The sequence below is a fragment of the Oncorhynchus clarkii genome, chromosome 3, assembly GCF_045791955.1.
Source record: "Oncorhynchus clarkii lewisi isolate Uvic-CL-2024 chromosome 3, UVic_Ocla_1.0, whole genome shotgun sequence".
Taxonomy (NCBI): domain Eukaryota; kingdom Metazoa; phylum Chordata; class Actinopteri; order Salmoniformes; family Salmonidae; genus Oncorhynchus; species Oncorhynchus clarkii.
In genome coordinates this window covers 53,125,380-53,152,244 of record NC_092149.1, presented here as the reverse complement: position 1 = coordinate 53,152,244, position 26,865 = coordinate 53,125,380, and the positions used below count along the sequence as shown (strand labels likewise).

At 44.9% G+C, this 26,865-nt stretch overlaps 1 protein-coding gene across 1 annotated transcript in view; it reads left to right on the top strand.

Annotated features, from left to right (window-relative positions):
• Window positions 1-887: 887 nt before the first annotated feature.
• LOC139406014 (voltage-gated inwardly rectifying potassium channel KCNH7-like) overlaps window positions 888-26,865 on the top strand; it is a 92,472-nt gene continuing 66,494 nt past the window's right edge. The window contains exons 1-2 of the mRNA XM_071148476.1: window positions 888-963; window positions 1,514-1,744. Of these exons, the coding sequence (XP_071004577.1) occupies window positions 888-963; window positions 1,514-1,744 (307 nt within the window). The remainder of the gene's footprint in view (window positions 964-1,513; window positions 1,745-26,865) is intronic.

Here is a 26,865-nt window from a genome sequence, read left to right as displayed (position 1 = left end):
ATACAATTGATTAAAAACTGTTAATAGGCTATATAATCAATGCTAAACAATATTTTACAGGAAATCAAGAGGTCTCAATTGCGCCCATGTGTCATCGCTGAAACTTCAGCACCATGGACAAGTCCTCGTGCGCTATTACTAGGCTACAGCATACAGTAAATAGGCTACTCACAATTTGTTACAGAACGCTTTCATGTTATCAGTTTGAAATGATAACGCTCAAGATGTATATTAATGACATAACAAATACGATGGATAAAGTACATACTTCATTCATCGTGTACTTTGTACTTTATTTGTACTATGAACTCAAAGCTTTTTCATGAATATTCTGTCCATGGATGCTATATTGTACGTAAATAAAAAAAACACGTGGCTCCAACTCAAAGATGCAACTCGTTGAGCACGTATTACATGCGCACTGAAGAGGACCTACTGTACAGGTTTTCGAGATTGCTTGACTGATGTATGCTTTCTCAGCACAAAGAATGAACCTTACCCGAGGTGGCAGCGCTGTGCACTAAGCCCCTAGGGGTAACGTCACTCCCCTGGCATATCAGCCCCTGTCCTCTAGTCGTCCACCACATCACCACAGAGAACGTCAAGATCGCATCCATCTTCAACTAGAAATGGTTTACAAACTACATCTGACCCAGGCAATCCTCCCCGATTCCGTGCGTATCGGTAAGGAGTCATTCAAATGCTCCGGTATGCATGCAGGCTAAAGCGTATTCTTGTGAATTTGGGAAAGGTCATTTAAAGTGGAAAGTGCGTGTGCGTCGAGTAGGCTATGATTTGTGACAAAGGAAAGATAAAGAAGAGGAAGCTTCAACAGTAACTTCAGGTTTCATTGCGAAAGCGCCTTTATACAACACCACGGAATAATCATGCCTGTTCGGAGAGGTCACGTTGCGCCACAAAATACATTTCTTGGAATAATAATACGGAAATTCGAGGGACAGAGTAAGTATACCATCCCAAGTATCATCATTTTAATCTAAAGCGTTATTCTTGGCATTGTGGCAGTCGTGTATATCAGTCTGTTTGGAAATGAAGTTACGTTTTAAAAACAGTTTGAACTTGTCCAATTGAGAATGGGGTTTGTTAATTGAAATCAATTTGTCAGTGACAAATCAGTGTCAATAATGTACTTTGTTGAGCTTTACTATATCTTCATGATCTATTACTATCTATTTACTATCTATTTAGTATCATTAGTGGTGGATGTAAATATATTAGTCCAATCAATTATTATTATTATTTTTGATCTCCTATGCTCCTGTATGCTTCAAGTCAATAGTTTTACTCGGGAATCAAGAGTTGTTTCAAAAAGTCTCAAAAATGATTCAAAAATATATATCACCTTTGTAATAATACAATCAAGTATTGGACTGTCTTCAGTTTACAAATACAGCAATGTTCAAAAACTCTCAAATTGTAATGTATTACCTCTAGACTGCTGTACATAAAGATTGGTTTGATAGCATTGTGTATCGTTTTTGTTTTCTTACAGATAGGAAATTTGTTATAGCCAATGCCCGGGTACAGAACTGTGCGATCATCTACTGTAATGACGGCTTCTGTGAGATGACCGGCTATTCCAGACCGGATGTCATGCAGAAGCCATGCACCTGTGACTTCCTCCACGGCGAGCACACTGACACACATGCCATCAGCCAGGTGGCCCAGGCTCTGATGGGCTCAGAGGAGCGCAAGGTGGAAATCACATATCACCGCAAAGATGGTGAGTCAGTGAACCAGGCCAGCGACAGACAGGAGAGGTGGTGGTATGCACTAGGTGCGACAGGCTGCCTCTGAGAAACCATAAACTACAGTCCCAGCACAAGACAGCCCCCTTAATCATTTCAAATGTGTCCCTATTCTCTATGTAGTGCACTACTGTTGTACTTTTAACCAGAGACCTGTGGATTCTAGTGCACCATATAGGAAATAGGCTGCCATTTGGGATGCCGCCTTGTTTTGGTTAGCTGAGCTCTTAAATGTGGCGCTATGCTATTAGAGACACAGTCAGTGAACACAGTAGAGATGAGGTGACACAGTCTTGACAGGGCACTTGACAACGAGAAGTAATGAGAGCCTTTCTTTCCATCAAGTGTTTGTCTCCATTGACCTGTGTTATAAACGTCGCTGTTCGTGTGGATGCTACTTTTCTGATCTTCTGTACAGTGGACTACTGTGCAGTAAACTGTGGCTGTTATGTGAGTATTTCGTCTATGACAAGATAATTATAATTATCCACAAGCCAATTCAAGGGTTGGGTATTTTCTTTCTTGGAAAACAACATGTATAGGACAAAAAAAATCTATCCATAACAAATTGTGGAAAACCATTTCCGACCCATGTATGATGTGGATCTTCCCTTGCATTTACTGAAATATGCTTTGTCTGGAAAATATTATCGGTAGCTACCATCAATTACAATTCCTGTCTTAATCCATAACTGATATCATCGTTCTGGTTAGGAGGCACGATGTCACGAGAGAGTTTCAGGGAATGTTATTATACTCTAAGCGAGGAAGCAAGCTAACCTATGACAATGATCTCTGGCTTGATAAAAAAAAAAAAAAAACATTTGCCATTGCATAATGGAGGCGTAATCAGTGGCTTGGCAGACAATACCAGAAGTCTGAACATTACATTGTATTAAGACCATGGCATATGAGAGGTATTAAAGTGACATTCAGCATCTAGCAGTATGAACCAGCAGATCATATAAAATGGTAGTTTACTTTATCTTAGTCCTAGTTGTGACCAAGATACACGCAAGCAGAGAGAGAGTGAATCTTGACTCTGACAAGGTTAACAGGGCTTGGTCAGCTGCCATGACACAATAGGGAGTAGTGTGTTATTTCTGACAGAGGAATGGAAAGTGCTGTCTCAGTTCCCTCTGGTCTAGCGCACAGTTTGCTTCGACTCACCTTCCAGTCTCCAAGGCTGTTCTAGACAATTTTAATGAGGATACAAATAGCTCATAGCGATTCAATGCACAGTCTTGTTTCACAGTGAAAATAAATCAATGAATGTCATCCCACAAAATCTCTCAACAGTGGAGAGACAGCCAAGCCCAGCCACAATCCTTAAAGAGAAATCTATGAGAGTATGAACAAAACAATTAATTTAGTACTCAATGTACCATCATCAGACTGGAACTGTAAACATGTCACAGACCAGTGCTATTTCCAAATAGTACCCTATTCCCTACACAGTGCACAAAATGTATGCACTATATTTCCAAAAGTGTGGCATTTGGAATGCACGCCAGCTTCACAGGTGGGCTTTTCTATATTCCTTTCAATTTGTTTCCTACACAAATTGGATTTAACTGTCGGTTCAGAGTTTTTCCCACAGAGATCCTATTAAATTACTATTCTATTTCCTAATTCTATGTTTTTTCCTGACCACATGAACTGACCTGAAAAAACTCTGGGCCTTACTCATTACCACACAAATACAAGGACAAGGAGCTGCCGTAACTGTACAGTATGTTTATGAGGCATTGTTATTCCGTCATATGTTCCAGGTCCTTGACTCCTCTGGCAAAACAAAACCAAAATACATCTCATTTTTCACTCCAAAAGCAGATGTTGTTTTCCTCTTCTAGCCCTGTTTGACCGTTCTCGTGAGGACCTTGAGTCCTCTTTGGCTTCCATTTCCTTGGGCCACTGTGTTCCACATGGGTGGAGTGCTTTTTTAGCTAAACCCTAGACATGATATGAACTGTTTTCAGTGCAGGCAGCAGTACTGCCGCCCTCTGTGAAGTCACAGTTGATTAAAATGAAGTTGATGCTCAATGACACATCTACACATGTAATGCCACTAATATCATCTTCAGGCAGAGTGCTTTTTGGCCAGTATAATACCCCCTCCAAGTCAATGTGATGTCGCACCCCTTTTCGGGGTATAGTATATGACGACAGGAAGTAAGGTTGAATTTTGTTTGTGCCTTGGCTCACGGCAGGTAGCCTAGCAGTTGACTGTTTGGGCCAGTAAACAAAAAATTGCTGGTTCAAATCCCAGAGCCGTCTAGGTGAATAAATTGTCGATGTGCCCTTGAGCAAGGCACTTAACCCTAATTGCTCCTGTAAGTCGCTCTGGATAAGAGCATCTGCTAAATGACTCAAATGTGAATGTCATTTTCTTCTCTTATGTGGTTAACTATACTGTGTACATAATGAAACATTTGCCTTGGCGCTTTGCAGCTCCCTAAACGGACTGGAGATGTACAGGAAGATCCAGATAGTTCCATTTTTTATCTTCCTGAAGCAGCCTAGTCATCAGCCTAGGCAGATTTCTGCTAATCACGTGAAAATCAGAGCCAGATGCTCCTCTAGTAAGTTGAAAATGTATTTTTTGAATCCTGGAGAAAGAGAATTACACAAAATACTCCAGGGGGGCTCTTTGAAAATGTACCACTGTGGAGAGCGGGGTTTTAAAGGCACTTCAGTCACTGTGCAGTTCTGTATTAACTCAATGTGTCGATCATGGTTAATAAGGAACGGGAGCAGAGTAAAAGCCATAAGACACATTCAAATGGAATCATTACACTTGCTCTCCCGCCCTTCCTCCTGTGCCTCGAGACATGACTCTCAATGCTCCTCTGAGGAGTCTAGAGTGAGCCGCGGAGCTCATGAATAAACATGTCGAGGATGGCACTGCTGTGAATAGGAGTGAGCAGCTTACAGCGTAAATGCATTATTGCGCTATGGAAGGACACAATCCACAGGCTCCTGTAGATGGGAACGCATATTGCAAGCGTCATGACATCCTTGAGAGCAATGGCCCTATCGACACAAGTTCACTTCCTATGAATGAAAGCTGATGGACTGTAAAGTGGCTGTGTTTGGTGTCTCCTTGTTTGACCCTATTCTGAGCTATCAGAACCCCTGCAAACCAATGATATTTTTTTGAGTGGGTCATTTTGTAAAAGCTTATCCCATTTCACCTCGTGTAAATTACATTAGACACAAGAGGGGGCGAGACAGTGTTGACAGCATACAAAAATAGTTGAGCATAAGGATGAATAGGCGGTAGGTCCCGGCAGAGGAAATAGAGGATGTGTGTGTCTAATCAATATTAAATCACATGACTCACAACTCGGTGGTGTTAGACCTCAGGTGCTCTCTCCCTCGCTCTTACTCACCCTTACTGTCTAACGGGAAGCACTATCAAATGAATCATAGGCATGCAGAATTGTTCACATAAAACTGTGGATGGGAATAGTCGCGCTTGTAAGCATCTCTTTTGGTTGTCCTACTGTCATGGTCCCACTGTGGCGGATCTTGAAATGCACCGTCAAGTGGTTAAGAAAGCCCAGTGACATCGTCATCAGCCACACATCTCCAGCTCTTTGACCTGAAGAAAGCAGAAAAGTTCAGCTGCTTATGTTTGTGCTTAGAAATGAAGGCAGAAGGACAACGAAGACCACAGTGAGGTACACGGCCAAAACCTTCGCCACAGGGCAATTGGATCTGTTATCTAGGTGTTGAATAGTGACTGTGAGAGGAGATACATCCACAATCACAATGTCTTCGCTCTCATTGAAGGTTCCTAATCACTAAGGTAAATGCCTTCCTTTGCAGGGGCTTTGCAAAAACGATCCTATTCCGAGGGTGTAATAATACTTAGTAACTGAATGAGTGTGAACAAAGGGAAGCTGACACTGAGCAGTGTGGTGGAGTTAAATGGATAATGGGAACAGTCCCAGCTTAGCTAGCCGTGCTGCTGAGGTACGTGTGTGGGTGCCTGATTTCAAAGGAGACTCCCCTTTGAGGAGCTGAAGGGACGTCTCCCCCCCAGGGGCGGACTGGGACAAGAATTCGCCACCGGCATTTTATCCACATCAGCCCACATCCTGACCCTACACACCCTACTTAGACACTGCTGTCACTGTGCTTCTTTTGGTTTCTGTCTGCCTGTCTGCTTAAGCCTTATACGTTATAAAAGCCAAGCTAACGACTTAGCCTATCTTGCAAATGAGTTCTTGGCATATGTGTTCCCCTGAATCAACACCTAACCTAAGTGTTAATTACTATTTCAGGGCTCCAGATTAACATTTCCCCTTGGTATCCTTTCTGCCACTAACTTTTACAGTTGGTGGCACCAGCCCATGATTTGGTCAGACTCCACATCCTCCACAACCACATTCGGCTGCTGCAGGAGACCAGGATGGCTGCGGTCAAAAGGAGGCGCATGCATTTTTTATTGATCTTTGCCTCTTTGGTTTCTCCCAGTATGTCTCAAAATGCATTGAGTGTTTTCCCCTCGTCAGAATCAGGCGTTTAGCAGATGGAAGCCAGTCTATCAGAGTAATGATTAAAACATGAAATGAAAACAGATCAGGTTTTAATTTGAGATCAGGTAACAGCAGTGCAGCTTCCTCCAGTCTGTTGTATTAGCATCTCCAGGCAACTACATAAAGACTTCTCTGTGAGAACAAACTAGAAATGGAGATCGAAAATAGAATGTAAAAAAACAAACATTAATTCAATTCATTTTGTGGTAGATTTCTTCAATAAATCAACCTTGGTTTATTCTCCAAAGATATAAATCCTGTTCTAGACCGGCTTGATGTAATTATCATCTGACAAAAAGCTGATCAACACTGAATTGGTGGCAGATGGAGTATTGGACAGCTTATCAAGGACAAAATCCTTGCCTAGTCACCCTACATATCCACATATGAATTCCTATCACAATCTCAAGGGGACATTGTTGAATCCAATCCAATGGTCACCAAATCATCTGTTTTAGCTCCCAGTGAGCTTTTGCCAGCTGATTAGCCATTCCAGCCCACTGGATGACAAATATCAGCTATCTAGCTTCCACAGTATTGGAAGACACTGATGAAAGATTAAAGTAAGCTACGATGACTAGCTTGGAGCAGTCTCACTGAGGCGAGATATGGCCACATGGCCAAGAGACTCCAAACAAAAGGTTAGCACGCCTTCCCTCCCCTCCCCTTACATATTCCCCTCTTAATTGGCTATGCGTCAGTGCAGCTGTGTATGGCCTCAGTAACACAGCCATGTAACAACCATGTCACAGTGTATTAGCAAGATAACCATGGAGAGTGTCACGCATAGCTTACACAATCTAGAACGGTTGTTTCTATGTCTTAATGTTGTGATTCATAACATTTTTGTTTTTGAAGATCAGTGTCAAAAATATGTAATATGAGAATGCTTCTCCCTCATTGGACAAGCTACCATGCCAATTTAACCTTAAGAAGAGTCTGCTGAACAAAATGACAAAACGTGTACGCCCACATCAAGTTTGTTTTCATTATAACGTAGCATAAACACCCTATCTCGTGGAAGCACTAAGGATAATTTATTTAAGAGATGGACATGAAGTTCTACATATAACACTGTCCTAATTTCACTCTTCTGGACGCTTTCAGACTTTTCTTGCTCATAAAAATGCTTCTTTACAGAGATGTACTTCAAGGCTGCCTGGACTTTTGTTGACCACTTCCATGAGCAACAGCACTTAAGAAGAGCTCCTCCTTAAATTTCAATTGTTTGTCAAATGATTTTATTGTACGTGAACAGTTTCGTTTTTTTGTTGTTGATTGCTGTGTTCTGCACATCAAGAGGAATTGGAAGATGCTTTGCTTTTGTGGAAATAGTTTTGAGAGATTGATCGGCTTGGTTCTTGCAAGGGTCATCTGCTGAATCGTCAGGCAACGCAAGGAAGGAATGGTAATGGGGTGGACTATAAACCCAACAAGGACAACAAGAAGAGTTAGGACATAGACAAACAAACACAAAACCAACACAGGGTGAAAGAGTAAGGATTTCTGAGGGAATTCTGGAGGACATTTCAGGCCTTGATAAGAAAACAAGCATTCAGACGAGCAAACAAACAAGCAAAAGAACACTTGAAAATGAGGTGGGAAGATCCTAAACATGGAGAGGGTATCTTCATTTATGTGTAACGTGTTGTTTCATTGAAAAACACATTTAACATCTTTATTTGTATTATTCATACAAGTGCATTGTTTAAACAGTGCATTTATCTCTATAGGTGCGTTATTTAAATAAGTGTTATCATCAAGAGGCGCAAGCACATCATTCTAGACCTTAGTGCATTGTTTAAAGAGGTCACAAGGGGGATGAAGATTGACTCATTCTCTAAGCATTGTTTCAGAGGCCTTGCCATCACGTGTCCTGAAAATGGGTCGTGGACATTCTAATCAATAATGAGGAGAGACAAGGTCAATCACCAATCAGGATATTACTTTTGTTCAAAATGTATTAATATGGAAGGGATAGAGTAATAACGATGGCCGGTTGAACCAACATGGTGACTGTTGGGTTGAGAGCCCCGACACAAAGGATACAAAGATCTTTTATAGAAAAGATAGTCCACATGACAAACAAAAGATGTGTGGAATTGGTCACAAGATTAGGAATCGCATGAAAGGAATTAATAATTCACAGCAGACACCGTATCTGCTGTAAAGACTGTTCTCATTGTGTGGAAACCACAGTCTGGACCCCAAAACAAGGTTTCCCTCATCATTATCCATACTCGAGTCACCTCCACCCTGGTACCTCCCAGTACACAAACACCAACTCATTCTCTGGAATGCGGGCTCCGAGAGACAACAAGACCATTATCAATCAGTTGCTAGAGTTAAATCTAAGAAGCTCCTCTCAGTTCACACAGACACAATAGAGTTCTAAGAACCCGATTCTGTTGCATAAAACAACCATTCGTTGCATAAAACAACAGTATTATAACATAATCTTGTAATTTCTACACGAAAATGTTGTTTTTCTAAGAGAATCCCCAGAGACTCAGAGGAACTCAGAGGGAAGAAAATAGAAGGAGACCTTCTGTTCACCAGTACACAGATGATCCTAATGCTTGGCACACAGCTCTCCAAAATACCAATAATGAACTTAAAATGTCAGAAAACAGAACAATAAACAACTCTACATTGATTCCACCTCCAAATATAACATTAATATTTATTATAACGGCACTGTGATGTTCAAGGTTCAGAGGCCAGTCTGGATCAATTTGTCCCCTACTTCGACCAAATAAAACCTCCTGTTGCTGAACTTAAACTCTTCACTGCCACTACCTACAACATGCTCCACTCCATCTGTGCCCCAGTATGTAGTCCCTAGGGTCCCTCTCCCTCCCTCGCCTGCAGCCGACACAGCCCAGAGTATGCCTCTCACACGTGACACCTGCAGTACCACAGCATCTATTAGAGGAGATCAGCCTGGTGCGTCAGCATAGGGAGGAGATCCGGGAACTGCAGTGTGCAGTGAAGAATGTTGAGGACAACCAGACTCTCAGGATGGAAGTGGGCAGACTTAGAGAGGAACTGTCCGGTACAGTCAACACCAGCTACATGCAGGACCTGCAGAAGGAGCTACATGAGCTAAGGCAGGAATTTCCCAGCCACCACCATCCACTCTACAAAGTCCCACAAAAACCTAGAACCAAGCCAAAAGCTGAATCGGAATCCACCAACCAACCCAACCAACCAATGCACCAACCCAGCTGACCTCCTCCATCCCCATTTCACGGCCTGTAATTACTCCCATCACTCCTGCCATCCTCCACAGACCTGATGAGAAACCAGACATTATATTAATGATGGACTCCAATGGAGTTAATTAGAGAGAGAGCTTTGGAGCTCTTGACTGTGGCCCAGCTTGGCTCCCCCAGCCATATCATCATTCACACAGGGACCAATGACATGCGTGCCCAACAAGAGAGGGTGGCAACACCCAGGGGACTGATAGAGAGGGCCATCTTCCCCCTTGCGGAGATTGTAATATATCCCCGCTCCAGATGAGAGATTTCCATCCTGCCATCCTCCAGAAGGTAAATGCCAGCCTCTGTCAGGAATGTGTGCTATGGCCCAACGTACACCTGGTCCACCATCCCACCCTCAGCCTAGACTGTCTTTATGACAATGCACACCTGTTCCCATCTTTCGCAAGGACGTTAAAGGATTCTGCTCTGGGTGACCAGTCCACCTCACCCACAGAAGACACAGACCAGCCACCAACTCCCTGAGACAAATCAGACATCCTTTAGACCTGGATCCGGTGATGCCATACAGAATGGAGAACAGCCAGCAACACTGTCCCCCACACCACCCTCCACCTCTTCTCCCCCAGGAGACGCAGTCAAAGAGGCCATATGCAGAGTTAGGAACATCACCGGCCACACTACCCTCCACACTGCCCTCCACACCACCCTCTTCAATTCCCCCTACAACCTCCCTCTCATGCTACTAGACCAGGCTTGCCTCGGCACAGCTCTACCAGAGCAGGCCCGCCTCAACACAGCTCTACCAGACACAGCCCATCACACCAGAGCTCTACCAGACCAGGCTTGCCTCATCACAGCTTTACCACACCCGGCCCACCTCAATACAGCTCTACCAGAACAGGCCCGCCCAGAACAGCTCAACCAGTCCCGGCCTGCCTCAGCACAAATCTACCAGACCAGGCTGCCTCAGCACAGCTCAACCAGACCAGACCCGCCTCAGCACAGCTCAACCAGAACAGACCCTCCTCAGCACAGCTCAACCAGACCAGGCCCGCCTCAGCACAGCTCAACAGAACAGGCACGCCTCAGCACAGCTCAACCAGACCCGCCTCAGCACAGCTCAACCAGAACAGGCCCGCCTCAGCACAGCTCAACCAGACCAGGCCCGCCTCAGCACAGCTCAACAGAACAGGCCCGCCTCAGCACAGCTCAACAGAACAGGCCCGCCTCAGCACAGCTCAACAGAACAGGCCCGCCTCAGCACAGCTCAACCAGACCAGGCCCGCCTCAGCACAGCTCAACCAGAACAGGCCCGCCTCAGCACAGCTCAACAGAACAGGCCCTCCTCAGCACAGCTCAACCAGAACAGACCTGCCTCAGCACAGCTCAACCATACCAGGCCCGCCTCAGCACAGCTCAACCAGACCCAGCCCATGTATCATTCACATCGTCAGCCTACATATACTGAGAGTTTGCCATACTGCGTTCCACCCCCTTCAATTCACCCCACAACCTCCCTCCCAGGCTAGTTTTGGTTACTCTCCCTACTCCCATTCTCAGTACAAGGCTGGAACACTCTTATCCCCAATGGCAGCCCCAACCCTGCAATAGGAGCCACACCAAGGTTTCCTGTCCACACCCAGAACAGGGTATTGGCAGCCCCACCGGTCCCCTGCAGCAGCTCCACTCCTTTGGATGGAGCTTCACCCGGGTGGACTGCTCTGCTCTCCCAGTTCCCACCCCAGCCCCTGCATCCAGTGACTTGAGGGATGTCTGTCAAATGCTCAGTCTGCTCTGCTCTCACGTGGTTGGCCAGGGACCTTGGCAAAGTCTCAGCTCACTGAACAAGTAGCTGCAGATGACCCTATGCCTGTTAGCTCTTATGGGAATGAGCTAAATACCCCCTCTGACTTTAAATATTGTAGGAGGCTTGGCCTAATGTTCCTAAATGTGTGAAATATGATAAAAAGAATGGACACAATTGACATTTAGGTACAGGACTCGTGTCCTGACATCATGGCTCTCTCAGAAACATGGTTAAATGGTTATATCTCTGATAAAGACATTGAAGTAAATTATTATAATGTATTTAGATGTGACAGGTTACAAAAAAACGGGAGGAGGGGCCATATACAGTACCAGTCATAGGTTAGGACATACCTACTCAATCAAGGGTTTTTCTTTATTTTTACTATTTTATACATAGTAGAATAATAGTGAAGACATCAAAAATATGAAATAACACATGGAATCATGTAACCAGAAGGTTGCAAGTTCAAATCCCCGACCTGACAAGGTACAAATCTGTCGTTCTGCCCCTGAACAGGCAGTTAACCCACTGTTCCTAGGCCGTCATTGAAAATAAGAATTTGATCTTAACTGACTTGCCTAGTTAAATAAAGGTAAAACATTATTTTTTAAATGTAGTAACCAAAAAAGTGTGAAACAAATCTAAATATATTTTCTATTCTTCACAGTAGCCACTTTTTTGCCTTGATGACAGCTTAGCATATGCTTGGCATTCTCTCAATCAGCTTCACCTGGAATTATTTTCCAACAGTCTTGAAGGAGTTCCCACATATGCTGAGCACTTTTTTGACTGCTTTTCCTTCACTCTGCGGTCCAACTCATCCAAAACCATCTCAATTGGGTTGAGGTCGGGTGATTGTGGAGCCCAGGTCATCTGTATTCTTGACTGTTTACATACAAAATATTGACTTGTCTGTAAAGAATTGCAACATGCACTTCTATGCTGATGATGCTGTTGTATATGCTATTGCCCCCACAGTTGACAAGGCTCTATCTGAACTAGTCTGCCTTCATTGTATTGCAGAAAAACTTTATTTGCCTGAAATGAGTATTGAACGCAGGTAAAACTAAGCATATGTTGTTCTCTAGAGCGCATAAAAATAATTCTGATGATTTAATCTTATGTACTTTGGATGGTGTCCATATTGATCGTGTCCCTGCTTCGAAGTATCAGGGCATCTGAATAGATGAAAACAGTTTTTTTAAGTATATTGATGAGTTAGCAGAGAAGCTGAGAATAAAAATGGGCTTCTTCTGTAGAAGTAGATCCTGCCTCTCTAAATAGTAGAAAGTAGATTATTCAGTCGACGTTCCTATCAGTCCTAGACTATGACGACATCATCTATATGAACGTAGCTGCCACTTCATTAAATCCGTTAAATGCAGGGGCCTCCCGGGTGGCGCAGTGGTTAAGGGCGCTGTACTGCAGCGCCAGCTGTGCCATCAGAGTCCTGGGTTCGCGCCCAGGCTCTGTAGTAACCGGCCGCGACCGGGAGGTCCGTGGGGCGACGCACAATTGGCCTAGCGTCGCCCGGGTTAGGGAGGGCTTGGTCGGTAGGGGTGTCCTTGTCTCATCGCGCACCAGCGACTCCTGTGGCGGGCTGGGCGCAGTGTACGCTAGCCAAGGTGGCCAGGTGCACGGTGTTTCCTCCGGCGCATTGGTGCGGCTGGCTTCCGGGTTGGATGTGCGCTGTGTTAAAGAAGCAGCGGCTTGGTTGGTTGTGTATCGGAGGACGCATGACCTTCAACCTTCGTCTCTCCCAAGCCCGTACGGGAGTTGTAGCGATGAGACAAGATAGTAGCTACTACAACAATTGGATACTATGAAATTGGGGAGAAAAAGGGGTAAAATTCAAAAAAAAAAAAACATTTAAAATCCGTTAAATGCAGTTTATCATAGAGCACTCGGCTTTGCGACCATTTTAGTACTCATCACTGCATTCTCTATCAGAAAGATGGTTGGCCCTCTTGGATGTCACATAGGTTGATACATTGTTATTTTTTAATTTATAAAGAAAGCTCTTTTGCAAAAGTCAGACTGTACCTAACATCATTACTAAACTTTAGACATTTGAGTTACCACACCCGGTCTCAGGGATGGCTAACTCTGGAAATTCCTTTGTTCTCTAGGTCTCTATCTTTTAGTTTTTTTGCATCTTATTTGTGGAACAATCTTCAAAATGTTCTTAAATGTAATGTTTTGGTGCCTCTATGCCAATTTACAAAGCTGATTGAAGATCTTTTTACTGAAGAATGTTTTTATTTATTTTTATTTTATGACTGTGACTTTCTGCTTGCATTTTGTATTTTCTGTCACTTATGTAATTCAGGGCTCATCTGTAAAAGAGACCTTGGTCTCAGTATGACTCCCTGGTAAAATAAAGGTAAAATTAATTAATTAAATAAAAGACGAAGAGCACCACCACACAGCGGTAGACCTTTGGCAATAATGGCTCAATTAGCATATATGTTTTGAATTATTGATGGTGGAAATATAATCTAGTTAAAATGCTTATTTAATCTGTTCCATTTGACTGCGCAACCCACTGTCTCATCAGCCGAGCCGGGCACTTTATAAACTTGATCTCCACTATAAAAACCATCTAGACATTATCTCACATTTCTTTTTGACTAACATTTCGTTTTCAACAGCAGAGATAAAATGGTTATGTAATTCAGATAGTTCTAGCCTCTATCAATTTCGACTTCACTTATTATTGTCAACAAGATGAATATAAAGAAAATGAAGACGTGATATCCCTTCTCAACTTGTCCCTTTGCTGACTATTGGGGAAATTTGAAATTATAAGACTGTCAAATCTTTCAATTACAAAGTACATCCTCTTAATTACACAATTGCTTTGCCCGCTGACCTTGTGCATTCATAGTCAGCTTGATAAAAGCTTTTTCCATGATGGATGCATTATCCTGAAAGGCCACAGCATCACTACGATTTACATTCCTCTGTGGCCTGCTATCTGACATTCAATAGGACCAAGGTAAAGAGCTGGAAATCTCAATTTGACTATCTGTGAGTGTGGGGTCTGAAGACGAGGATCATGTTGGGGTGCTGAGAGAGCACCTTAGGCGGTGAGGGCGATCCTAGATCTCGTAGAGTGACACTTGAAGGGAAACTTGAACCCACCGACTGGAATTGATAATGATAGACATCCAATCACTGGTAGAGACACTAATGTACACTATCAACACTTTGTATTATCCTGGACCTGCCAGTTTCAATGACCCAACCTACCTGTGAATGATCTACAACTCAGAGAGGGGAGGTGGTAACTCGGTCATATTCAGTAGTGCACACAATAGTAAAACGTTTCGCAATGGAAAACCACGGTTTCTTATTAGACAAGTTCACTTAGTCCCTCCTTGTTTTTTAAATTAAATTGTTTTATTTCACCTTTAGGTAGGCCAGTTGAGAACAAGTTCTCATTTACAACTGTGACCTGGCCTAGATAGAGCAAAGCAGTGCGACACAAACAACACAGAGTTACACATGGGATAAACAAACATACAGCCAATAACACAATAGAAAAGTGTATATACAGTGTGTGCAAATGTAGTAAGATCAGGGAGGTAAGGCAAATAAATAGGCCATAGTGGCGAAATAATTACAATTTAGCAATTGAACACTGGAGTGATAGATGTGCAGAAGATGAATGTGCAAGTCGAGATACTGGGGTGCAAAGGAGAAAAAAAAGTAATAACAACATGGGGATGAAGTATTTGGGTGGGCTATTTACAGATGGGTTATGTACAGGTGCAATGATCGGTAAGCTGCTCTGACAGCTGATGCTTAAAGTTAGTGAGGGAGATATAAGACTCCAGCTTAAGTGATTTTTGCAATTCGTTCCAGTCATTGGCAGCAGAGAACCAGAAGGAAAGGTGGCCAAAGGAGGAGTTGGCTTTGGGGGTGACCAGTGAAATATACCTACTGGAGCACGTGCTATGGCTGGGTGATGCTATGGTGACCAGTGAACTGAGATAAGGCGGGGCTTTACCTAGCAAAGACTTATAGATGATCTGGAGCCAGTTGTTTTGGCGATGAATATGAAGCGAGGGCCAGCCAACGAGAGCATACAGGTCGCAGTGGTGGGTAGTATATGGGGCTTTGGTGACAAAGTGGATGGCACTGTGATAGACTACATCCAATTTGCTGAGTAGAGTGTTGGAGGCTATTTTGTACATGACATCGCCGAAGTCAAGGATCGGTAGGATAGTCAGTTTTACGAGGGTGTGTTTGGCAACATGAGTGAAGGAGGCTTTGTTTGCAAAATAGGAAGCTGATTCTAGATTTAGTTTTGGATTGGAGATGCGTAAAATTAATGTGAGTCTGGAAGGAGAGTTTACAGTCTAACCAGAATCCTAGGTATTTGTAGTTGTCCACTTATTCTATGTCAGAAGCGTCCAGAGTAGTGATGCTAGACGTGCGGGTGGGTGCAGGCAGCGATCAGTTGAAGAGCATGCATTTAGTTTTGTTTGCATTTAAGCGCAGTTGGAGGCCACAGAAGGAGTGTTGTATGGCATTGAAGCTCCTCTGGGGTTTGTTAGGTTTGTTAACACAGTGTCGAAAGATGGGACAGACGTATACAGAATGGTGTCGTCTGTGTAGAGGTGGATTAGAGAATCACCAGCAGCAAGAGCGAAATCATTAATGTATACAGAGAAAAGAGTCTGCCCGAGAATTGAACCCTGTGGCACCCCCATAGAGACTGCCAGAAGTCCGGACAACAGGCCCTTCGATTTGACACACTGTACTCTATCAGAGAAGTAGTTGGTGAACCAGGCGAGGCAGTCATTTTAGAAACCAATGCTGTTGAGTCTGCCGATAAGAATGCAGTGATTGACAGAGTCAAAAGCCTTTGCCAGGTCGATAAATACGGCTGCACAGTATTGCGGTTATGATATCATTCAAGACTTTAAGCGTGGCTGAAGTGCACCCATGACCAACTCCGAAACCAGATTGCATAGAGAGAAGGTAAGGTGGGATTCGAAATGGTCAGTGATCTGTTTGTTAACTTGGCTTTCGAAGACTATAGAAAGGCAGGGTAGGATAGATTTAGGTCTGTAAGAGTTTGGGTCTGGAGTGTCAACCCCTTTGAAAATGGAGGAGGGGGCTCTTATTCTCCATGGACTTTACAGTGTTCCAGAACTTATTGTAGTTTGCACTACAGGATTCAAATTTCTGTTTGAAAAATCTAGCCTTATCTTTCCTAACTGCCTGTTTATATTTGTTCCGAACTTCCCTGAAAAGTTGCATATCGTGGGGGCGAATGAGGTCAATGGAATGAGGTCAATATCGTTCCAGGATACCTGGGCCAGGTCGCTTAGAAAGGCCTGCTCGCTGAAGTGCTTTAGGGAGAGTGATGAGTGGTGGTCGTTTGACCACGGACCCATTACGGATGCAGGCAATGAGGCAGTGATCGCTGAGATCCTAGTTGAAGACAGCGAAGGTGTATTTAGAGGGAAAGTTGGTCAGGATGATATCTATGAGGGTGCCCGTGTTTACTGATTGAGGGTTGTACCTGGTGGGTTCCATGATAATTTGTGTGAGATTGAGGGAATCTAGCTTAGATTGTAGGACGGCTGTGGTGTTAAGCATATCCCAGTTTAGGTCACCTAACAGTACAAATTCTGAAGATAAATGGGGGGCATGATTCAGACACTGCTAGGCCATCAGGGTTGGCAGAGTGTGCTAAAGCAGTGAATAAAACAAACTTAGGGAGGAGGCTTCTGATGTTAACATGCATGAAACCAGGGCTTTTGTGGTTACAGAAGTCAACAAATGATAGCGCCTAGGGAATAGGAGTGGAGGTTAACCTAGGCGCTGAGTGACGATGAGAGAGGTTTCGTCGCCGGAGGGACAAGTTAAGCCTGGTGAGGTCTCCGCATGTGTGTGGGGTGGGACGAAAGAGGCATGTTGAGCGGGCTCTACAGTGAAGTAGAACAGTAAAAACTAGCCAAGGCAGCAGTAGACAAGGCATATTGACATTAGAGAGAGGCCTAAAGCAATCACAGGTGTTGATCAGGAGAGCTAAGACAGCAACGGGAAAAATGGTGGTGAATGGGCAGAGCGGGTCAGTTAGGTACATGCAGGACTTGAGTTCGAGGCTGGGGCTGACAGGTAAACAAAATGAGGTACCGTGTTATTGAAACAGTCCAGGGGGCATCAACTGTGTAGCCGAGTGATCATATGGTCAGAAGAGCAGCAACAGGTGAGTCAGTGTGCTGTTCGGTAGTCACTACTACGCTAGGCAAGCAGGGGACACAGCGTTCTGAAAAGCTAGCGGGCCGGGGCTAGTAGCTGGTTCTTCGGCAACATCGTAACAGAATAGCCTGTTGAGACCACATCGGGCGATCACATTGGCAGTCCAGTCGTGATGGATCGTGTTGATGTTCAAATACTGGAGAGTCGAGACCAAATCACGGACGCTGGACAGGCAGTTTATATGAGTCAAAAGATATCTTGTCCCGCAGTTTTACGTGCACGGATCTAGTTCATATAACTCGGTAAGGAGTCAGGTGAAAAAGAGACCTAAACAAAGGTTACAACAGTTTTTATACATAGAATAATGTAGGTGGAGTCTTGTCGTGGTGGTCTTCTGACTGGTCCCGAAGAGTTGGAGGCGGGCCTGCTCCAGCCAGAGCAGGAGCCCCAATGGTGCACAGCAGAGTCTTCTGCTCTGAGCACCCGACCAGTAGAGGGGGGATGAAGTGTGTGTGTTTATGCAATGGAATGTCTGTGTGTCCTGGGGTCGTGAGATAAGAGGAACTGAAACTGGTAGTTTATGGCTGGGGGTAGGGTGCTTCCTGTTCGAACAGGGTTGCGTGCAATGACTTGAGTCAAGCGGATAAGTTTGGCGCTGTATAATATATGAGCTATGTGTATGAATATATGTATATATGACAAATCCCCCTCTTCACATCTTTTAAGACGTGAATACTATAGCAGAAACGAGAAGGAGGATATAACGTAAACAAGAAGCCCCCTCTATTATGCAGCGAAACTAGGCAATAAGGTGGTGCTTCTAACCTTGTATGGAGTGCATTGTTGGTCTGTAGGTGTAATTCTGCGTTTGGGACGGGAGTGATTGGAGTGAGTGATGTTAGGGACGGTGTCAGGGATAGGGGACTGGGTAAGTGTACGTGATGTGGTAGGGTGTGATAGTTGTTCTATTAACCATGTGAAAGTGCCCAGGGACACCTCAAATATCAGTAGGAATATCACAAACAAAGGCCCAGATATTCCTAGCCTTGCCTAGGGAGAGAGAAATATCCCTCTAACTGGGCGAGGTTCCTTTGTCAGGGGAGATGGAGTTTGATACTCCATCACCTGAGTCAGGAGTGTCTTAATTTGGTATCGAATTAGGCTACTCAAATCAGCTCAAACTTCAGTCAGTGTTCTGGAAGGAGTTGGGGCTGGGGTGCAATGTGTAAGGTGGTGCCAAGGTGCGCCTGATTTGACCTGGACTGAGTGTGAAGTAACCTCCTTCACTTCGTACGGTCCAGTCCACCTGGGTTCCAGCCACTTTCTCTTGTGGACTTTAACCCTCACCCAGTCACCAACTTTTACCTTCAGTGGTGGCGTGTCCCCCGGCAGCTCCCCCTCCTGGACCTTGTGTACCTGGGTAGAGAGTGCTGCAGAGAGAACCGTCAGTTTTTTCACATAATCAGACATTACAATTTGTTGTACATCAAGAGCGGGCATATGACCTCCCTCCCTTGGTGGACCAGGCATGACTCTTCCAGTCATTATCTCATGAGGAGAGAGATGGGTGCCTGCTCCTGGTGAGGCTCTCATGGCCATCAACGCCAGAGGCAGGGCTTCAACCCATGTCAACTTCGAACCTGCACACACTTTAGCTATCTTAGCTTTCAGCTTTTGGTTTGACGTTCCACCAGACCTTGAGATTGGGGCCTATACACAGATCCAAATCTGTGGGTTATGCCAAATCTTTCTTCCACCTGTCTTAGGTGTTTGTTACTGAAATGTGAGCCACTGTCAATATACCTGGGTATTAGTTTGATTTGTAGCCACTTGATGACTGACCTAGCATTCTCTTTTGCTGTTGGTATTGCTTCTAACCATTTGGACACCTATCTACCATAACTAAGAGATAGCGTTCTATGCTACCGTCCTGAAAATATGCATTAGGTATGTTTGATATGGTTTCTTTGAGTTGTGGCTGCCACAAATGTTGCATTCGTCACAAAATAAGTCAGTCATTTCTTTCATGTGAGGGTGCCACCAGATGTGCGAGACCTTTTGAAAGGTCCTCAATTTGCCTTCATGTGTGGAGCCATGTGCCCCTCGTATGAGTTCTGGACAAAGGTTTGCTGGGGCTACCAGTCTGCCGTCGTGACATCTCCAGAGTTCATCTGGTCCTTTAGTCGCCCCTTTCTGTGCCCAGACTGAGTGTTCATAGGGTCCTGCTGAGTGTTGTAGCACCACTATGTCTTGCTGGGTAAGCTCTGTTTGTGATAGCTGTGGTTGTAGTACCATCTGTTTGGGAGCGTAACCTCCAGCCTTCTTGGCTGCTTTATCGGCTGCATCATTTCCCGCACTGATCCTGGTTTTCAATTGCTGGTGTCCTTTGCACTTCATGATGGCTACCTTTGCCGGTAGTGATACCGCTGCTATTAGTTTCTCCATCTGTGTCTTGTGTTTGATTGGGAGGTTTCCTGTTGTAGTGAAGTTCCTTCTTAATCGGCAGGGCACCGTGTCGACAGTAAAGGGTCCAGGCCAATTGGCAAAGGAGGTATTGTAGCCCTAGAATTAGCTGGTACATGGGCCTAGCTCGAGGCTAGCTCAAGGCTAGCTGGTGATTGCTTCGGGACAGAGGCATTAGCTAACAGTAGCCACTCATTTGCAGCTAGCTAGCTGCGATGATCCAGAGTAATGATCTGGTGTAATGATCCGGCTTCAGCAGGAATCCGGTGATATGGTAGAGAGAAGCAGTCCGATATGCTCTGGGTTTCAGTCCATTCTCTTCCATTTGGTGCCTAGTGAATACAACCGTGTACACACCTAATGACACAATTGTTTAGGAATATGTATAGCACTGAATAACACCTCTCAAACCGTAATCCAAATGTTCCTGTACTTTTTAGGGAGATTTACCACCAACCCGAGAGGCACACATACATACTACTCTATATCCTGGCCACTATCCACAATAATTCATGTAGTCTGATTTGATCGGTGTACTGGCAGAGGGAATTAACTGGATAATTCGCTATTCAATCAACACACCAGAGTCTGTCTGCCTTCCTAATGACTATGAAAAGGTGTGAATAGTTTCCTGACCGAAAGTAGGAAATGATTGGCCTTATATACTTTATTTTCCCCCAGTGAAAATCATTATTATACACCTGACTTTCAGCGGGTGACAGGATGAGGAGGGACCCCCATAGCTCACCCTTTGAGCCAGGTATTGTTTTCCCATCTAGTAAATCAATTCCCAAACATATTTCCGCTGAATTTGCCATTCTGGCCCCCTCTTGGGTCCGCATGGGTCTCCTCTTTCCTGCAGCATATTCTGTACTCACACACAGTAGCTAGTTTCTTTGCGCAGATTTCAAATGTGACGCAATGTGCAACATTAATGTATGCCAACTGACAGACACAAGATCCGTGTATACACTGAATAATTTATTGCTGAGAAAGATGAAGATGAATAGGTGTTATTGTCGTCATGTAATTGCGGGTAATCCTAAATGCTGTTAACTAAAAGCGATGAATGTTTAATACCTGCAAATCTTCCTTTGGCATCTTCCTTTGTAATGAGAATCTTAAAGCCCTGACAATGAACAGTATGATATCAGAGGAGGTGAGTGAGGTTTATACACCGGATTTTGGTATAACCAGATAGCAGATTACATATCTGAAGGCTTTACGTATTACCAATTCACCACAATTACAATGATTGTGATATGTGGTTGCCTTACCTACAGTAGCTACCTTAAGCTGAATACCCTGACCGTAAGATCTTATGGATGTGTCAGCTAAATGTCTTCTTTTTTTTCTCATCCATAAAAAGATTCATGTAATTCACAGTTTAGGAAATAAAATGTTGTTTCAGAAGGGTTGTTCCATGGGGGGCTGCTGATGCACGGAAGCATCCTATTAAAGCCTGACATATGAAGGCAGTCCAACAAAAGATTGATATATTTAGTCAGACAGACAGCTACTGCTAATGAATGCGACTGGCAGCGTGGTGTGAGATCCAGCTCTGAGACGACTCCTGTGAACGCGCAATGTGTGTTCTTTGTGAGCCAGGCTGGTAGACAGAGGGAGACAGAGACATTTGCATATGGAAGGATGGGCATTTTTTTTATTGCTTATTATTGCACATCAGGTGTTCTTCCTAGAAGGGCAGTGGATATGTGGCTTGTTTTATGAGGGCAGCGAGACTTTCGGGAGAAATGGAGTCCCACTGAGGAAAGGATTTATTTATGTCTACTGTGAATGACATTGAATGAATCTGAATCTGCTTTTTACACTTCAGTGGTAATGCTGATAGCATTATATTGTGGTGGAGGATATAGGGTTATGGTCCTAGGAGATTAGGGAGGGTAAATTATGAGTTGAACATAATCTAATGAGTGGATAGATTTAGCAGCCAGATAACTCTGCATCATCAGTGACAGTGCATATCTACTCTACCACTCCAGTATCCCTGCACATTGTAAATATGGTATTGGATCTGACCCTGTATATAGCTTACTTATTTATTTATTTTCTTGTTTGTTTTTGTTCCACTTTTATGTTATTTTTAGGGCTGAATTGATATGGATTCCTGTATTGTTGGGTTTCGAGCTTGCAAGAAAGGAATTTCTTGTACTTGTGCATGTGAAATACAAACTTGAAACAAGGCTGGATACATTTTTAAACCATGCATATAGGCACCAGGAGACCACCCTCTCAACGTCCTGGCCTTCCATTCTCTAACAACAATGTGAACTTATGAACAAAAACATGTTTTGATAAGGAATGCCTCCTATTCCAATTATATGGCCGTACAAATGAATATAATAGTGTATACTTGTCTATGTGGAAGGACCCTTAACATTTCAGTATGTATTTTTGTTTATGATGCCATTCTGATAAGCTTGTTTAATGTCCTTTGAAGCAAGTAATAACATTTTCCTAACATTGATGCCCTACCAAGGCCCCGGGATGCTCCTCCTCACATTGTACTGGCTCTAAATAGATTGGAGGACCCTAAGGAACCAACTCAAAAAGTTCCTGTATCATCATTTTTGTTGGTGGTAATTAGGTAGCAGTGCAACTTTAGCATATGCGTTATAACTAAACACAGTAGAATTTAGTTGAGTTTTGAGGTAACTGGAAGAGCACAGTCAATCTCTCGAAAACAGCCTATGTGGCATCGATATGAGTCGGAAACGTGTATTCTAGTGATATAAATGTACTATAAAGTGTGCATATGATAATCTTTGTAAAAAAAATAAGTATTGTCCAAAATGTTACGGAATGAACGGTACCGTAACAGTTTTTCTTGGGTTGTGTACTGTTGGCAGAGGGAATGTACAAACGCTTGCCACGTGCGAACACACACACATTAAACCCTCCCCCCCGGGACAACTCTCGTTTGGTTTCAGTCATGGCTGCTGCATTTCTTTAAGACCAAGTCGAAGAACGAGGCCAAATCATGGAGTTCAGCGCCCCTTTAAAAGGTCTTGATGGTGTTGTCAACCTTTTCCTCCTCTATTATTACAGCATGGCTCAGCTACAGCATGCATGTGAAGCATTCAGACTTGCAAATTATTGTTGTTTTGTTGTGGTGTCTCCAGTAGTGCTGAAATAATTAGCAATCTGTTAACACTCTCTTGACTGATTAAGTTCTGGTAAGGATATTCTGAGCGCTGTTAGCGGTTTGCGTGACATTTCAAAGATTCAAACAATCACAGTCATGCACAAAATATTAGTAACTATCACCTAATGTAATACTGATATAGTGCTGAGACTATTAAACTTGGATTAAATGTTGCATTCAATGTTTTGCATATACTACATTGTATTGTAGCCTAACTGATTCAGTTTCCGTAAAACACACATTTACTGGCTTGTGGTCAGTTGTTATTCTTCTCCATTCTGCCTGGAGAAAGTCAACCCCTTGTGTCTGAAATTACATCACAGGAGGTTGGTGGCACCTTAATTGGGGATGATGGGCACACGGTAATGGCTGGAGCAGAACAGGTGGACTCAACATCAAACATACAGTATGGTTTCCATGTGTTTGATGCCATTCTATTCGCTGCATTCTAGCCATTATTACGAGCTGTCCTCCCATCAGCAGCCTCCACTGAATTGCACCCTATTCCCCCGAATTGAACACCTCCCTCTGCAACTGGCTCCTGAACTTCCTGACGAGCCGACCCCAGGTGGTGAGGGTAGGCAACATCACTTCCGTCATGCTAACCCTCAACACGGGGGTCCCACAGGAGTGAATGCTTAGTCCCCTCCTGTACTCCCTGTTCAGAGTCCAAATCACTAAGGACTTAAAATGGTCCACATGCGCACAGTCGTGAAGAAGGCGCGACAGCTTCTCTTCCCCCTCAGGAAGTTGAAAAGGTTTGGCATGGGCCCTCAAATCCTCAAAAGGTTCTACAGCTGCACTACTGAGAACTTTTGGCTGCGTCACTGCTTGGTACGGGAACAGTACCACCCTCAATCGCATGGCTCTACGGAGGGAGGTGCTTGCTTCTTCTTCTTATTTCTTAATTTTATGTTTTTGTTCTACCCTACATTATTTTTAGTGCTACATTGATATAGCTAAATGCATTGTTGGGTTTGGTACTTGCAAGAAAGGTATTTCACTGTATTTCTGCACGTGACATTAAAACTTTAAACTATTCCCTATATAGTGCAATGCTTTGACCAGGGCCCTGACTCTTGTGAAGGAGGGATTATTATAGGGCTCTGGTCAAAAGTAGCATACTATTTAGGGAATTAGGTGCAATTCAGTACCCAGATGAGGTCTCGGTAATGGATTCTTTGTCACTACTTCCGCCGAAGTCGGTCCCTCTCCTTGTTCGGGCGGTGTTCGGCGGTCGACGTCACCGGCCTTCTTGCCACAGCCGATCCACTTTTCATTTTCCATTTGTTTTGTCTTAGTCTTACACACCTGGATTCACTCACCTAATTACCTGTTTATTATTTAACCCTCTGTTCTTTGTACATCGGTCCGTTATTTGTGGGCTCGTATATTTGCCTTGTATTTTTGTATTTTGAGTAAAGTACGTTGATTACTAATTTCTGCTGTCCTGCGCCTGACTCTCTACACCAGCTTCACACAGGACCCCATTACAGAATCACTCACCAACCCATTGGAGCCAGCAGGAGCAGACGCCCTCCCTATGGCAGTAGAGGAGAGCGTCCAGCAGCACGCGACCATGTTGCAACGTCTGGGCACCGCCACGGATCGCGTGCTGCAGACGATGGATAGTTGGGAGAGAGGAGGAGGATTTCCAGCACCTCCACCAGCCCCACTACTGCTGACCCCACTGTCCACCTCTCCTTCACCTGGTCCCAGCGGGATTCGGCTCACGCTCCCAGAGGAGAGTATGATGGGATGGCTGCCGGATGCCAGGGGTTCCTACTACAGCTCGAGCTCTACCTGGCGACCGTCCACCCGGCTCATTCGGGACGTGAGAGCGTGTCCGCCCTAGTCTCCTGCCTCTCAGGCAAAGCCGAATATGGAGTGAAGGTGACACGGCGTTAGACCATTACGCAGAGTTCACCCGCCGCGGAGTTCACCCACTGGTTAACAACTGTTCCACCTGAGGCAGGGGACGAGGAGCGCGCAGGATTTTGCATTGGACTTCCGGACTCTGGCTGGCCAGCGCGGGATGGAATGACAGGGCCCTGATCGATCACTACCGGTGCAGTCTGCACGAGGACGTCCGTTGGGAGTTGGCCTGCCGAGACACCACCCTCACATTGGACCAGCTGGTGGACCTGTCCATTCAGCTGGACAACCTGCTGACTACCCGTGGATGTCTGGATCGGGGCCTGTCAGTTCCATCCCCCAGCACCTCCGCTCTGACGGAGCTGGGAGGTGCAGCACTTAGGGCGACTGGAGGAGGGGCCATTCCCTGCTCCATCTGTGGCCGCAGAGGGCACACTGCTGGTCGGTGCTGGGGGGGTTCCTCAGGGAGTCAAGGCAGCAGGCAGGGCACTATCGTGTCACCCCAGGTGAGTTGGCACCAGGCTCACCCAGGGCCCCCTGTTGCTCACATGTATGTGTTTATTTCATTTCCTGAGTTTTCCCCGCATTCCAAGCATAAGGCGCTCCTAGATTCAGGCGCAGCTGGGAATTTTATTGATCGTTAATTTGCCTGTAGTTTAAGGATCCCCCTTATTCCTGTGGATATTTTTTTTAACCTTTATTTAACTAGGCAAGTCAGTTAAGAACAAATTCTTATTTTCAATGACGGCCTAGGAACAGATATGCCCTTCCCTGTGCACGCCCTAGATAGTCGACCATTAGGGTCAGGGCTGATTAGGGTGGCCACCGCTCCACTAGACATGGTTACGCAGGAGGGTCACAAGGAGAGATTCAGTCTCTTCCTTTTTGATTCTTCTGCGTTTCCTGTGGTGCTGGGCCTACCCTGGTTGACCTGTCATAACCCCACTATTTTGTGGCAACAGAGGGCTCTCAAGGGGTGGTCACGAGAGTGCGCAGGGAGGTGTGTGGGGGTTTCCATCAGTGCGACTACGGTGGAAAGTCCAGACCAGGTCTCCACCGTGCGCCCCCTCAGAATATGCCGATTTGGCTCTCGCCTTCTGTAAGAAGAGGGCGACTAAATTACAACCGTATTGACGGGGGGATTGTGCAATACATTTCCTGGTAAACGCAGCACTTCCCAGGAGTCATGTGTATCCTCTGTCACAGGAGGAGATGGCGGCTATGGAAAGATATGTCTCCGAATCCCTGGGGCACTGGGGCAGGGATACATTCGGCCCTCCACTCCACCTGCCTCCTCAAGTTTATTTTTTGTGAAGAAGAAGGATGGGGGTCTGCGCCCGTGTATTGACTATCGGGGTCTGAATCAGATCCCAGTGAGGTATAGCTACCCACTGCCTCTCATCGCCAGTGCGATCGAGTCAATGCACGGGGTGCGCTTCTTCACAAAATTGGATCTCAGGAGCTCTTACAACCTGGTGCTGGCGCTTACAACCTGGTGCGAGGGGGACGAGTGGAAGACGGCATTTAGTACCACCTCAGGGCACTATGAGTACCTCGTCATGCCGTACGGGTTGCAGGCCTTTGCAGGCCGAGTCTTCCAGGCCTTTGTTGATGAGATTTTACAGGACCTGCACGGGTAGGGTGTAGTGGTGTATATCGACGACATTCTGATATACTCCGCTACACGCGCCGAGGATGTGTCCCTGGTGCGCAGGGTGCTTGGTCGACTGTTGGAGCATGACCTGTACGTCAAGGCTGAGACATGTCTGTTCTTCCAACAGTCCGTCTCCTT